The sequence below is a fragment of the Sprattus sprattus genome (assembly GCF_963457725.1).
Source record: "Sprattus sprattus genome assembly, chromosome: 10".
NCBI lineage: Eukaryota > Metazoa > Chordata > Actinopteri > Clupeiformes > Clupeidae > Sprattus > Sprattus sprattus.
Genome location: NC_137908.1, coordinates 29,522,246 through 29,537,377, shown reverse-complemented (window position 1 = coordinate 29,537,377; position 15,132 = coordinate 29,522,246). Strand labels below are relative to the sequence as shown.

Sequence of the window (15,132 nt, the reverse complement as noted above, 5' to 3'; positions counted from 1 at the left end):
GAGACTGGAGGTGGCCTTCAGTGTATTACTGCCACCAAATGGACACTGGTTGAACTGTACAGGAGAGAGTAAAGGTATGTGGTCCATCCAAGGTGTGTGTGTGTGTGTGTGTGTGTGTGTGTGTGTGTGTGTGTGTGTGTGTGTGTGTGTGTGTGTGTGTGTGTGTGTGTGTGTGTGTGTGAGAGAGAGAGAGAGTCACAATTTTAGGTCAATAATTTATTGCATATACAAGTCAGAAGGGGACAGACAAAAGTGTAAAACATGTATATATAAAAAAAAAAAAAACGCCATCACATTCGCTGAACACAATCACAGCACCTCAGACATCATGTATATCCCAGTTAGGTGTGACTGATTTCCTTAGATTAGAAAAAAAGGAAGTACTGTCGTGTAATTTTTGACAAGTGATATGTTTTCTAATGATTGACTTAATTCATTTTAATACTCTTCTCCCTCTTCCTCTCCCTCGCCCTCAATGGAGTCAACACCGACCTCCTCATAATCCTTCTCCAGGGCAGCCATGTCTTCTCTGGCCTCTGAGAACTCGCCTTCCTCCATACCCTCACCTACGTACCAGTGCACAAAGGCACGCTTGGCGTACATCAGGTCAAACTTGTGGTCAAGCCTGGCCCAAGCCTCTGCAATAGCAGTGGTGTTGCTCAACATGCAAACAGCTCTCTGCACCTTGGCCAGGTCACCACCAGGTACCACAGTAGGGGGCTGGTAGTTAATGCCCACCTTAAAGCCAGTGGGGCACCAGTCCACAAACTGGATGGAGCGCTTGGTCTTGATGGTGGCAATGGCAGCATTGACATCTTTTGGTACAACATCACCACGGTAAAGCAGGCAGCAGGCCATGTACTTGCCGTGACGGGGGTCACATTTGACCATCTGATTGGCAGGCTCAAAGCAAGCATTAGTGATCTCACTCACTGAGAGCTGCTCATGGTAAGCCTTCTCAGCAGAGATCACTGGGGCATATGTAGCTAGGGGGAAGTGGATACGAGGGTAGGGCACCAAGTTGGTCTGGAACTCAGTCAGATCGACATTCAGGGCACCATCAAAACGGAGGGAGGCGGTAATAGAGGACACAATTTGGCTAATCAACCTGTTAAGGTTGGTGTAACTAGGACGCTCTATGTCGAGGTTCCTACGGCAGATGTCATAGATGGCCTCATTGTCCACCATGAAGGCACAGTCAGAGTGCTCCAGGGTGGTGTGGGTGGTCAGGATGGAGTTGTAAGGCTCCACCACTGCAGTGGACACCTGGGGAGCTGGGTAGATGGAGAACTCCAGCTTGGACTTCTTGCCATAGTCGACAGAGAGACGCTCCATCAGCAGGGAGGTGAAACCAGAGCCGGTGCCACCTCCGAAGCTGTGGAACACCAGGAAACCCTGAAGTCCAGTGCACTGGTCAGCCTAGAGGGACAGAGTGATGAAACCAAAGAATAAAACACAGTTGGAAGAAATCGTACACATTTTTACAAGGTGTCAACTTAAATGTCTCCTTAGTGCAGTTTAGTTTCTTACCAGCTTGCGGACCCTGTCCAGAACCAGGTCAATGATTTCCTTGCCAATAGTGTAATGCCCACGGGCGTAGTTGTTGGCAGCATCCTCCTTTCCAGTGATCAGCTGCTCAGGGTGGAACAGCTGGCGGTAAGTGCCAGTGCGCACCTCATCTAAACCAGGAGAGATATGTTAGTTTCCCATGTTCCATACACAGTCAAGCTAATTCAAACCCAAATCTACCCCAGTGCTCAGCTTACCAATGACTGTGGGCTCCAGATCTACAAACACAGCCCTGGGGACGTGCTTGCCAGCTCCGGTCTCACTAAAGAAGGTGTTGTAGGAGTCGTCTCCTCCTCCAATGGTCTTGTCGCTGGGCATCTGCCCGTCGGGCTGGATGCCATGCTCCAGACAGTACAGCTCCCAGCAGGCATTGCCGATCTGCACGCCAGCCTGTCCTACATGGATGGAGATACACTCACGCTGTGGACAGAGAAGACAAAGGGGATGTTTATTAGACCTTCATTGATGTTTAGTGGTGCATGTCCAACAATTTGAAGCTATTCAATATCCTCAACCGCTTCTCATAGAATGTATCCCTGAATGCCACACAACACAAAACTCGGCCACACTGACAAAAAAAATAATCAAGCAAAACTGAGAACCACACAAGTGACTAATATATAGCTAAATCTATGTTGCAGTGTTAAGAACAGATTTGTATTGTATTCGACCGTGTGTTTGTTTCGTACACCGTTTCTGTACCCTTGGTTCATAGCCTGCATCTGCAATTGCAGAAAGCTCATAATTGAGACGACTATTTATTTTTAAATCAAATGACTGAACTTGCAGAAAACGTTAACACACTGCAGTTTGGGCAGAGCAATTCGAGGGAGACTAGCGCTAGCCTGAGCCAAGGCAAATCATGCCACCAGCTCCCCCTCCTTTTCGTTCTCCCTCCCCCATCTGTGAGCTCCACCCTGCTGTCACTAAGGGATTTGCACATTAATGCCAGTAAAGCTATGTCTGTTTCTAGGCAACAGCTCCTTCAGGAAACATTTTGAGGTTTTCTGAAGGTGGCGTTTCACCAAGAACAAATTGGAAAAAAGCATTTAATTCATTGGTGTTCAAATAGAAAGCTATTCGAATTGCCTATCACGCAAACACCATCATGCTTTAAAAAAATCTCAAGCCGAACCTTCACAGTTTTTATAAGAATTAAAACTTAAATTCAAATGTCATTATCTTTGTTGTCCATACATCCTGAGAGGGATTGGCTGTCCAAATGTCAAAAATGCCACACAAAAAAAATGCCTCAAGTGGCCGACACAACTGTGTTAAAGTAGACTACTGCACAAAATGATACATTTACTCTCTAATAGAAATGTAATAGGCCTATTGCTTATATTTAAGGCCATCTGCAGGGGTGCAGTAGACAAAAGCTGCAAGATTAGTTGGCCAAGACAGGCTACACCCATCCCCCATCGGAACACGCTGTTGCCCGCCAGCGCCTAGATGCGCAAAATACTGAATTTATTGGAACAGGCCTACATTACGTTTTTTTTTTAAAAAAAAACCTTCACTGTTTAAAACGTACGGGCTTCTGCGACTTTCAAAAATAGGTCACATTGTAAGAGCATTTGCTCCTCGATAAGAAGGCTTTGCCTCAATGGCGACAAAGAACAGGCTAATCACAATTCAGTAATCAAGTGTGGTACAAAGTGGCTCTTAATAGGATTAAGTTAAAATGACACAGCGTAGTCATAAAGCGATATCAATGTCACATCTAAGACTCGCGGGCCACAGGTGGCTGAAGGAGTCATCAGGATGACCAGTCATCTCCATGTGAATTGAAGTAACCTTGGTTACCACAATCGTTTTAGCCCTTCAGTTAGGAGAACAGGGCATTTCATTGTCCAACATATGGTTCCTACTATAATCGGTTTGACGCCAGCACATCTCAATGGCATAAGGTGAAATATGTGTATCTCCCTAAAATCTTCAGGCTTTCAGAATGATTCGAAATTATCATTCTAAAATTTCGACAATCATGAATAGGCCTTGTAATAACGAATATGCGTAATTGAGTTAATTTCAGCAAAAGAATAAGGATATTCCCATTCAGAGGCTATGTCGTGTAATTGCAATTAAGCTAGTAGCCTACTCAACGATGCCTCTCCACCTTTACAAATCCATCATTTAAGAGCGTCACTGCAAGGTGTATATCATGACCCTGGTTTTATAAGAGCAGTTTTAGTTATAGGCTACTAGCTCTAGGGCACGATACAGCAATCCGACCCATGTTGCAGAACCAACGAGAAATCTGTGCAGATTTGTTGTGTAATCTGCACTTGCACCTTTTGGCTATAGTATTTTATGCATGCTACCCATATTCATTTAATATGCGCAGTAGTACGTTTTGGTTACATCGCATGTTCTACAATAAATAGACCATCTATAGGGAAAGGCTTTACTAACAGTATATCAGAAATAATTGGAATTTCATTAAACGCTGAAGTATAGTAGGACAGCAGATTTCATTCAAATTCCTTTATACTAAGAGCCATAACTTAAATGTGATTAATGTAGGCTAAAGTCAAGGCTATATCAAGGACACTTACCATGTTGTCTAGTAGAAAGTGGAGTATTTAAATAAAATAGTTCAGAAAACTGAAACCGTCTTTTTCCAGATAGAATTCAGGTTACCTTATTCGACAGTTAAGAGTCGATGTAGTAACTAACCTTCAACACTGTGGCGCACTTGTATTTATACCGTTGCTTTGAGGGTTGCACCGCCCAAGCCAACATGAATAAATGACAGAAAACGGAAGTGGGTGGATACGTAGCAAGCTTAGCTTGATGAACGTCTCACTTGCTGACACCAAATCAGGAAAATGGCAGGAGCACATAGTCTGTGTTATATTGGCAAACGAACATAGACCCTGCCTCTCTTTTCCCCAAACGCATGCTTTCACTCCAGGAAGTGTAAGACTAAATAACTCATCAGCAACTTAGCTGCAAAGCAATAGTGATTGTATCTTGCCCCCACCTTCCACTTGACCACTCCTTGCTTCCACGATTCAATAGCCAATATTCAAACCATGTTTAAACAAAAATATGGATAATTTTGTATGGACATTTTGATAGCTAATCCATTTAGAAAATTATGGACAGTTGTGCTTCTGGGGGAGTGAGGTTGTACAAGCAGAATGGCCTACAATGGTATGCTGAAGACGCGACGGGGAGGTGGGAGTGCCTCATAGATGCTGACTGGACCTATTGTTCAAAATGAATGCAACCTCACACACAACCCCAGATGGAACCCAAAGTGCATACATCTGCATGGCCAGTCCAGTGAAACTAGTCCTGACAATGTATTGTTTTCTCTTGGTCACAGGTCTTCATCACAATGTCATGTTTTCTGTTTAAAGTGTGTTTTCTGTTCTCCATCCCCAGTTGCTGCCTATATTATCCACCATAAATTCAACGTTCATATTAAACACTGCACTGTCATGTTTTCTGTTTTAAGGTGATTTCTTAAAACGATGGGCACACAGTGCAGGAATCACTGACAGAGCTACGGTGTTACTCTTATGGCCTATGTATTTATCTATCAGATCTATGTAGAATTATACAATTTTAGCACTGTAGAGCTGACAGGTAACCCACGGACTGTAAATTGTGTTCAATTCATTTGACTTTTCTGCGATAAGGTACATAAATAATTCAGCATTAGCATGCTTTCACATTTTTCATCATAAGATGGGGGAACGGCATGGGCAAGACAGGTATCACATTATGTGTGGTAGGCTACATTTTGCAAGTCATTGCAGTATGTTACTTTGAAGATATTTGTGTTTTATTTTTGTAATCCAGTTTATGGATGTGTAGTTGTTACCTGTAAACCGGACATATTTAAGCAGAATATTATGCCACATGAAAATGCACCATGTTGAAAGATAATCTTTTGTGGCTTTACAAACACTTCACTCTGGCAAGATACCAAATTGCTTTTGATGCATAAGTGGTGTGTGTATGTGTTCCAGCAGCATACGCAGTCAGGCAGACAGGGGCGTAGCACATAAGGGGATCAGAGGCAGATGCTATGACCCAGCCATTTTCAGCCATGCCCAGACTCTACCATTAGATCCAACTGGAAGATATTTAGGGTTTCATTATTCCCACCAATTATTCAACAGTTGATGTCCTAAATATATTAACTCCGCTACATACACATACTGTATATACAGAAAGAGGGACAGTTCCTCAAAATATTGGACAGTTGGGCTTAAGTATTTTGACAGAGGAAAGCAGAAGGAAGGAAGGTACTGCATTCATGCACTTAGAAACAGTGCTGACACTTAGGTCATGTGACTCACTGCAGTGGGATGATGTCACTGCAGCAAAATCTTGAGCTAAGTGGGGCGGAGGCTTGCTGTGGAATGGAGGATGGGGAGAGACAAAGATTGGAGGTCAATTTCAATGCAGCAAAATAACTAAATGTTGTACATATTTTATTGTTATAAAGCCTTATTTTTATTGTCTAAATGTTTGTTTTGCATGGTAATTTCTAAGCACAGTTAAATAAAGGAAACAATTCTATTTTTGTATCTTTGCCATTGGGTGGACATTGTAAATGTTCTCTGTTTACACATGAAAAATAAAGAATTGAACCCTCCACTGTTAAATCTTAGACTGCCTGGGCTTTCAGTACTATTTATATATTTAAGATATGTTTTCCATTAGTTCAGAATGATATTTCAAGCTCAGGACTGGGTGTGGCTCTTTTTCACTTCTTCTATTTAGGTCATATACAAAAAATGTAAACCCTGAGAGTTGTGTAGTTGTCTAAATCTACCATGCAATATTATTTTTGTAAATTAAAAAAGGTTATCTTTACAGTTTAATTTGCCCAATGTTTAAGTGAAAAAATATATATGCAGAAACCATTTTAGAGCAACACTACAGGCGCACACAATATTAACAGTGAAGATTGGTGACACGTGAATTGCAATAACTGTGTGCTGTCCGTTGCTATGGTCTGCTCTGTTCTCTGTTGCACCGCCTCCCAGCTCTCCACCCCTCCCGCATCTATCTAGAAGAGTTCAGTATCCATCTCTTCAGCGCCTCCATCAGCCGTCGCTTCCGAGAGAGAACAAAATGGTAAGACAATTTCCTTCTATATTAGCCGATTTATTATTCTTTATTCTTTTGGGACGATCACTGAAAGACAATTCTATGACGTATTTCTAAAAATATTCGGATTATGTTATTTTACGACGATTTCGGCATCCTGTGCTTTTGGTGACGATGGTACTTTAAGCCACATCATGTCGGCAGGGACGAATGAAGCTTTAGAAAAGCACGTACCAAGAGTCTTTGTTGTGCTGGCAGATACATATTAACACCAGTATTGACGTGCTTTTGGTTAAAAAAAACTATTTAACGGGATATTAGGGTGGAATATGCCAGCCGAATCCATCCGTTGTTCTAAGACGAATAGATAACAGTCACACCCTGAAGAGAAATTTGGAATGGGGGTGTTGATGCATGGACATGTTATCCTAAAAAAAAAAATTCAAACACAGTGAATTATATTTTAATAACATTTCATCTGGAAAACCATTTGTTTAAATAGAATGTATCACTTTACTGTACGAATAATCTTCCTCCTGATTTTGCTAATTTTTTTATTTTTTATTTTAATTTGTTTGATTATTTTCTCTCTCCAGCGTGAGTGCATCTCAATACACGTTGGCCAGGCTGGTGTGCAGATCGGCAATGCCTGCTGGGAGCTGTACTGTCTGGAGCATGGCATCCAGCCTGATGGGCAGATGCCCAGCGACAAGACCATTGGAGGAGGAGACGACTCCTTCAACACCTTCTTTAGTGAGACCGGAGCTGGCAAGCACGTCCCCAGGGCTGTGTTTGTAGATCTGGAGCCCACAGTCATTGGTAAGCTGAGCACTGGTGGAGATTTGGGTTTGAATTAGCTTGACTGTGTGGAACATGGGAAACTAACATATCTCTCCTGGTTTAGATGAGGTGCGCACTGGCACTTACCGCCAGCTGTTCCACCCTGAGCAGCTGATCACTGGAAAGGAGGATGCTGCCAACAACTACGCCCGTGGGCATTACACTATTGGCAAGGAAATCATTGACCTGGTTCTGGACAGGATCCGTAAGCTGGTAAGAACACTGAAAAGCCATAGAGTGACCTATAAAGATGCCAGTTAGCAAACTAGCATGTCAGCCAATGATATTCTGCCATGGTGTGTGATAAAAAATTGCTGTCTGTATTCAGGGGCGGAGATCCCATTTTGTTGTAGGGGGGGACAATACACAGTAACATTTAAGAGAGTAATTCTTGGGTGGGGACACAGGAAAATGGCAGATGACTCCGCCCCTCCCCCCTGCGACGGAGTTTTGCATCTTTTCCACATGCGGATGACCCCGCCCATCCCCCCGCGACGGAGTTTTGCCATCTTTTTTTTACATGCAGATGACCCCGCCCCCTCCCTGTGCAACGAAGTTTTGCCATGCAGGGACGTAATAACTCGTTTCTAAAATACACACAGGAACACAAAAGTCTGGCCAGGCAAAATCGAAAAGAGGACATGTCCGTGTAGAATTTTATTTACAATGACTATTGGGGGGGGGGGGGGGGGGGGACTTTATGTGAGGGGGGGACACGACCCGGCCCCCCACGGGATCTCCGCCTATGTCTGTATTTCATATTTAGCAGTAACATTATTATTATTTGTTCTGTCCTTTTGTCCCTCTAGTCTGACCAGTGCACTGGACTTCAGGGTTTCCTGGTGTTCCACAGCTTCGGAGGTGGCACCGGCTCTGGTTTCACCTCCCTGCTGATGGAGCGTCTCTCTGTCGACTTCGGCAAGAAGTCCAAGCTGGAGTTCTCCATCTACCCAGCTCCCCAGGTGTCCACTGCAGTGGTGGAGCCTTACAACGCCATCCTGACCACCCACACCACCCTGGAGCACTCTGACTGTGCCTTCATGGTGGACAATGAGGCCATCTATGACATCTGCCGTAGGAACCTCGACATAGAGCGTCCTAGTTACACCAACCTTAACAGGTTGATTGGCCAGATTGTGTCTTCTATCACTGCCTCCCTCCGTTTTGATGGTGCCCTAAATGTCGATCTGACTGAGTTCCAGACCAACTTGGTGCCCTACCCTCGTATCCACTTCCCCCTAGCTACATATGCCCCAGTGATCTCTGCTGAGAAGGCTTACCATGAGCAGCTCTCAGTGAGTGAGATCACTAATGCTTGCTTTGAGCCTGCCAATCAGATGGTCAAATGTGACCCCCGCCACGGCAAGTACATGGCCTGCTGCCTGCTTTACCGTGGTGATGTTGTACCAAAAGATGTCAATGCTGCCATTGCCACCATTAAGACCAAGCGCTCCATCCAGTTTGTAGACTGGTGCCCCACTGGCTTTAAGGTGGGCATTAACTACCAGCCCCCTACTGCGGTACCTGGTGGTGACCTGGCCAAGGTGCAGAGGGCTGTTTGCATGCTGAGCAACACCACTGCTATTGCAGAGGCTTGGGCCAGGCTTGACCACAAGTTTGACCTGATGTACGCCAAGCGTGCCTTTGTGCACTGGTACGTAGGTGAGGGTATGGAGGAAGGCGAGTTCTCAGAGGCCAGAGAGGACATGGCCGCCCTGGAGAAGGATTATGAGGAGGTCGGTGTTGACTCCATTGAGGGTGAGGGAGAAGAAGAGGGAGAGGAGTATTAAATGCTCCATCAGTGGCAGGTGCTGCCTATTTCTTAATGTGTGAAGTGTCAAGTGAAAGCTGACAAGATAGGCATGACCCAGCTGGTGTTAGGCTTCCTCTAGTCCACCTACCCTTCATCAGTGTTTTAGTCAAGGTTTGTGCCATTGCTCTGTCTTTGTGGTTGTAGTATTTTGTACTAGAACCCAATAAAAACCTCACCAAACCAATATAATTGCTGTGATGTCCTTATTGCAGCACTTGCACCACTGCAGTATTGTCATTTATTCAAATGTTTATAATAATTGATTATAAAAGTATAATAACATTCATAAAGAAGATAAGATAGTGTGATAAGATAATATAGTAATAATAGGGTGATAACCCTTTACATTACATAGGCAAACTAGATAAACCCGTAGAAGGATTGGCATCTGTTCTGTGTGAGGGTTCAAATCCCAAACTTTAGCTCCCTCCACTGGTTGTGGCGATTTCGGTTTTCTTTACTGCCATCATCCTACAACATAATGCTCTCAGACCAGTGTGACCAGAGAGTGTTATCATTCTTTTGAAAGAGCTGCTTCTGCCAAGGTTAACACACCAGTATTGCTTTTGAGGTTGCATTTTAGTTTTTCATTCATTGAGCTTAGTTTAGCAATAAAAGTCAATAGGTTATCATGCTTAATTAATACTTTACTGTACATACTTGTCACTGTGTAAAAACAAATGATCTGTTTTTGGAACATGATCTGGAGACCTGCATGGAAAAGACTGAGGATCATTTGTGTTAGGCACGTTCTCTTCCTGTCTGTCTATTCCCTTTGTGTTAGGTGTCTGTCTGTTACAGAATGATAGTGTTTCAAGATAATTGGACAACCACTGCACTGAGTTAGGCATACACAATGGACAATGTTTCCTCACAAATTTTGTGTGTTTGCGATATTGTGGTTGAGGATGGTGACTAAGAGGTCTTCTGAAGATCAGGTTGGTTCTAATTCTGACAATGGGTAAGTATATGAAGGTACAGTGTTTTACATTTAGTTAAAATATACAGAATTTCTTCAACCGAGCATTTTGGCCCTATTGTCCAACAGTAGAACACACTATTGTATTACTGTGAAAAATAATGCAGATTTCCTATTACCTTACATTGTTATTCAAATAATTCTTCCGGATGAGACCAGATCATCTGCCGTTTGTCTCTTCTCTTTATGCTAATACATCCAGGGCCAATGAGATGTCAATCTTTCAGCGGACCAGTACAAAGGGCTCAATTCTTCCCTTTTCCGCTTGGGGCGGTAGCCTATCTCTCACTGTAAACCCCGCCTCAACGTGTCATAGCCGGTAGGCTATATAATTTAGCACCTCACCTCTTCTTCATTTAAAAACTTCTCACAATAGACTCTTAAAGGTCTCTACGTGAGGGTTCATTGTAAAGCACCGGATTTTTGTTATTTAATTTTCACTACAATTTGTATAGCCTACCTTCATCTTAAATATGGTAAGTGGAAGACTGGAATACCTGAACGATTCCCATTATTTGTTCTTTTTCGTATCATTTTGCTGTTGATTTAATTATGTGTTAATATAATGTTGACACTGTAAATGCTGTTTTAGCAGCTTGATAGCCGTGTTGATAGGCCATTTTAAAATGTGATGGCACCTTCAAAAATGTCTTTTGAACATCATTTCACTAACTCCCTACGCGGAATGATTTTAAACATCGATTCAATGTATTTTTAGATTACACTGAAACATTCAATTTACGAGTTTATTAACAAAACCGTTTTGCCAATGCGCAACAGATTAATTATTTTCTTTGTCTGGGTGGAACAATTTACTTGTTCACGCCTCCTCTTCTGCTTTAGCTCGGCTTTGTTTCAATGTTGCATTGCGGATCGGTGGTATCCAGTGTCCAGTTTACTGTTGGACAGATTATGTGAACTCTCACCGTATAGCCTCTTCATACATAACGTGGATTAACTGTCATTCTTAACCAGATGCTCTTATCCGTTTAACGTGTAGGCTATAGTATGTTAAGTGGCGTTTACTGTCATGGTCAGACAAACCTAGCCTTGTCGACTGTGGGAAACACAGACCGTTACCTTCATCTGAAAGAATGACTTCACCGTGCTGACTTTCAGTTACATTATTTAGGCGGGATTAGCACATAAATCACCGTTAATAACACAATTGTGAAGAGGCCTGGTAAAATAGCCTGTGCCCATGAAAGAGCAGCCGGTCGTGGCTAATGAGATTTAACAAACGCATGACATCATCTTGACACAAACCCTTCACCCTTTTATTGTGACACATTGATGTTCTAAACATTTTTAGCGATCCATGTTTCAGCATATCTCCATAAGTAAACGTCAATGATTCAGCGTTAAATGTTAAAATGTGTCCTCACTAAACCAATATAGTTTATGGACATGACTGCTTACTTCAGATGTTCTGAAAAAATAAATAATCAAGCACAGTGTTACCAGAAGTAGATTGATCAAATGAAACCATTTTAAACCATAAAATCTTCTGGTATTGTGTCACATAGCCTACATTTCTAGGAATCCAAATGGTGGATTTAGCAATTGGGGGATGTGACAGTCTGTTGAGGCTGAATCATAGTGACAGAGTGATGTGCTGGATCAGAGAGCAATATAAGCACTCTAGTCTTGTGGGCGACCTCTCTCTCTTTCTCTGCTGCAGCACCACACAGGCCTGCTGTGTCTCTCTCGCCACATAGATGTAAAACTCAGTCATGTGATATGTGATAGACTGCTGAGTCATGTGATAGACTCTCAACATCCAGATCACACACTCTAACACACAGTCACTCAATAACACCCAATAATGTGCACAGACAGACATACTACTTAATCATCTCTAGGATCAATCAGAATCTAAATCTTTTGACTGTTTGTTTGGTGTTTTTATTAGTATATTTTCCCAAACTAGTTAAAAGCTCTGCATGCAGGCCATCATCATGTTGATAGTGATCATGGTAAATGTACACACATTTAAGTCTTGAAACTAGGAAAGCATTCAGAAAGCACAGCACTCTGACTACGTAGGTTTACACCACATAAATATTAGGAAATCACCCAGGCTACGATGTCATCACTAAGGCAACACCCTTAACATGAGAGCCACCATCCCTGTACTGTCTTCTGCCATGCACTGAGTTTAATTTCTTTCTCTCTCCAGCGTGAGTGTATCTCCATACATGTTGGCCAGGCTGGTGTGCAGATCGGCAATGCCTGCTGGGAGCTGTACTGTCTGGAGCATGGCATCCAGCCGAACGGGCAGATGCCCAGCGACAAGACCATTGGAGGAGGAGACGACTCCTACAACACCTTCTTTAGTGAGACCGGAGCTGGCAAGCACGTCCCCAGGGCTGTGTTTGTAGATCTGGAGCCCACAGTCATTGGTAAGCTGAGCACTGGTGGAGATTTGGGTTTGAATTAGCTTGACTGTGTATGGAACATGGAAAACTAACATATCTCTCCTGGTTTAGATGAGGTGCGCTCTGGTACTTACCGCCAGCTGTTCCACCCTGAGCAGCTGATCACTGGAAAGGAGGATGCTGCCAACAACTACGCCCGTGGGCATTACACTATTGGCAAGGAAATCATTGACATTGTTCTGGACAGGATCCGTAAACTGGTAAGAATCTGAATCATGTTATATGGTCATTTAAAGAGACATTTAAGTTGACACCTTGTAAAAATGTGTACGATTTCTTCCAACTGTGTTTTATTCTTTGGTTTCATCACTCTGTCCCTCTAGGCTGACCAGTGCACTGGACTTCAGGGTTTCCTGGTGTTCCACAGCTTCGGAGGTGGCACCGGCTCTGGTTTCACCTCCCTGCTGATGGAGCGTCTCTCTGTCGACTATGGCAAGAAGTCCAAGCTGGAGTTCTCCATCTACCCAGCTCCCCAGGTGTCCACTGCAGTGGTGGAGCCTTACAACGCCATCCTGACCACCCACACCACCCTTGAGCACTCTGACTGTGCCTTCATGGTGGACAATGAGGCCATCTATGACATCTGCCGTAGGAACCTCGACATAGAGCGTCCTAGTTACACCAACCTTAACAGGTTGATTAGCCAAATTGTGTCCTCTATTACCGCCTCCCTCCGTTTTGATGGTGCTCTGAATGTTGATCTGACTGAGTTCCAGACCAATTTAGTGCCCTACCCTCGTATCCACTTCCCCCTAGCTACATATGCCCCAGTGATCTCTGCTGAGAAGGCCTACCATGAACAGCTAACCGTAGCTGAAATCACTAGTGCTTGCTTTGAGCCTGCCAATCAGATGGTCAAATGTGACCCCCGCCACGGCAAGTACATGGCCTGCTGCCTGCTTTACCGTGGTGATGTTGTACCAAAAGATGTCAATGCTGCCATTGCCACCATTAAGACCAAGCGCTCCATCCAGTTTGTGGACTGGTGCCCCACTGGTTTTAAGGTGGGCATTAACTACCAGCCCCCTACTGTGGTACCTGGTGGTGACCTGGCTAAGGTGCAGAGGGCTGTTTGCATGTTGAGCAACACCACTGCTATTGCAGAGGCTTGGGCCAGGCTTGACCACAAGTTTGACCTGATGTACGCCAAGCGTGCCTTTGTGCACTGGTACGTAGGTGAGGGTATGGAGGAAGGCGAGTTCTCAGAGGCCAGAGAGGACATGGCTGCCCTGGAGAAGGATTATGAGGAGGTAGGGGCAGATAGTATGGAGGGAGAGGATGAAGGAGAGGAATATTGAATGTACTGAATACAGGTTTCATTGTGTGGTGAAGTCCCTGTCAACCACTTCTTTCTGTTACTTAATCAGTCTGATCTTACCTGTGTTTGAATTATTCACTGGATTAATAAATTCCAAGTTTCAGTTAAACTGACTCAGTTTTTTGCATTATGGTTGTTGTAATGGTTTGTTTAATATGTATTTTTACGCCCCAACCTTTGGCGGCCCTATGGGGCGAAAACCATTCCAGCACTAACCCAAATGAAATACTGAAAACACCTTTTTTTTTAAACCACAAAATCCATGGGAACTCTAGAAACAATATCAAAACACAACAACTACACAACAAACTCTCAGGCTCAGAGGCAGTCCCCAAGCTAGAAGCCTCTTCCTATGCAGCAGGAAGCTGGAGTCTTTATCTGCTGCTAAACCACCTGGCCAGGTACATCTCATCTGGCAATCAGGGGTAACAAGCTGGGCGGAGCTACAGAGGAAGAAGGAAGTGGTAAAAAAAAGAACACAAAACACATGTGGCCATGTCAGTATACACTGTTCCTCCATTGACAAGGTTCTTCACACAATCATATTGCCAACATTATGCCAACTACCTGCGAATACATTTGTATGTGCTATTTCTCCTGCCCATTACTGACAACATACTATATCAAATCTGACATCACTGAAGCCATTGAATGATTCTAAAAGGAGCTGTTAAACATTGCATATGAGCTGCCTAACAACTACAAAGTCACTTATCCACCTCTAATAAGATGTATGCTAAACTAGTTTCAGTTTCACCAAGTGCATCATTAGTTTAGCTGACTTTTGTGGATAAACTGATGTTAAACTGCTATTGAGTTGACATATACAAAGCCTCCAATACCTATGAAATGAGCTCTCAGGTATAGATCGCAGAGCTGGGTTTCACAGCATTGACTACATGATGAGGCAAGAAACCATACTCCCTGCCGAAGTGCTGAGTAAGTTATACGAAACATCATACATTGCACACCATAACATGGGAGGGACATTAGTGACAAGAGCAGTTCATAACAGTAATCGCCGTTGTTATTGAACGGCCTAGCACACAGGAAGGAATAGAAGCCTCCCCTGAATTATTGATGTTAGCGTTCCCTAACTGCT

General features: G+C 43.5%; 3 protein-coding genes across 3 annotated transcripts; 2 read left to right on the top strand and 1 right to left on the bottom strand.

Moving 5' to 3' along the window:
- Nucleotides 1–438: 438 nt before the first annotated feature.
- On the bottom strand, nucleotides 439–1,989 carry LOC308371380 (tubulin alpha chain; the record flags this gene model as incomplete). Its single annotated transcript, XM_080846256.1, has 3 exons — nucleotides 1,767–1,989; nucleotides 1,531–1,679; nucleotides 439–1,419 (listed from the first exon to the last, which is right to left on the bottom strand). Exons 1-3 carry the CDS (start codon nucleotides 1,885–1,887, stop codon nucleotides 439–441), a joined length of 1,251 nt encoding a protein of 416 aa, XP_080702382.1. The 5' UTR covers nucleotides 1,888–1,989.
- Nucleotides 1,990–6,645: 4,656 nt separating this feature from the next.
- LOC308371570 (tubulin alpha chain-like) lies at nucleotides 6,646–9,272 on the top strand (the record flags this gene model as incomplete). Its single annotated transcript, XM_080846528.1, has 4 exons — nucleotides 6,646–6,669; nucleotides 7,239–7,461; nucleotides 7,547–7,695; nucleotides 8,292–9,272. Exons 1-4 carry the CDS (start codon nucleotides 6,667–6,669, stop codon nucleotides 9,270–9,272), a joined length of 1,356 nt encoding a protein of 451 aa, XP_080702654.1. The 5' UTR covers nucleotides 6,646–6,666.
- Nucleotides 9,273–10,640: 1,368 nt separating this feature from the next.
- Nucleotides 10,641–14,010, top strand: LOC308371379 (tubulin alpha-1C chain; the record flags this gene model as incomplete). The annotated part of the gene is made up of 4 exons (XM_080846255.1): nucleotides 10,641–10,750; nucleotides 12,454–12,676; nucleotides 12,764–12,912; nucleotides 13,036–14,010. The coding sequence occupies exons 1-4, from the start codon at nucleotides 10,748–10,750 to the stop codon at nucleotides 14,008–14,010; spliced, it is 1,350 nt and encodes a 449-aa protein (XP_080702381.1). The 5' UTR covers nucleotides 10,641–10,747.
- Between the last annotated feature and the right edge of the window lie 1,122 nt (nucleotides 14,011–15,132).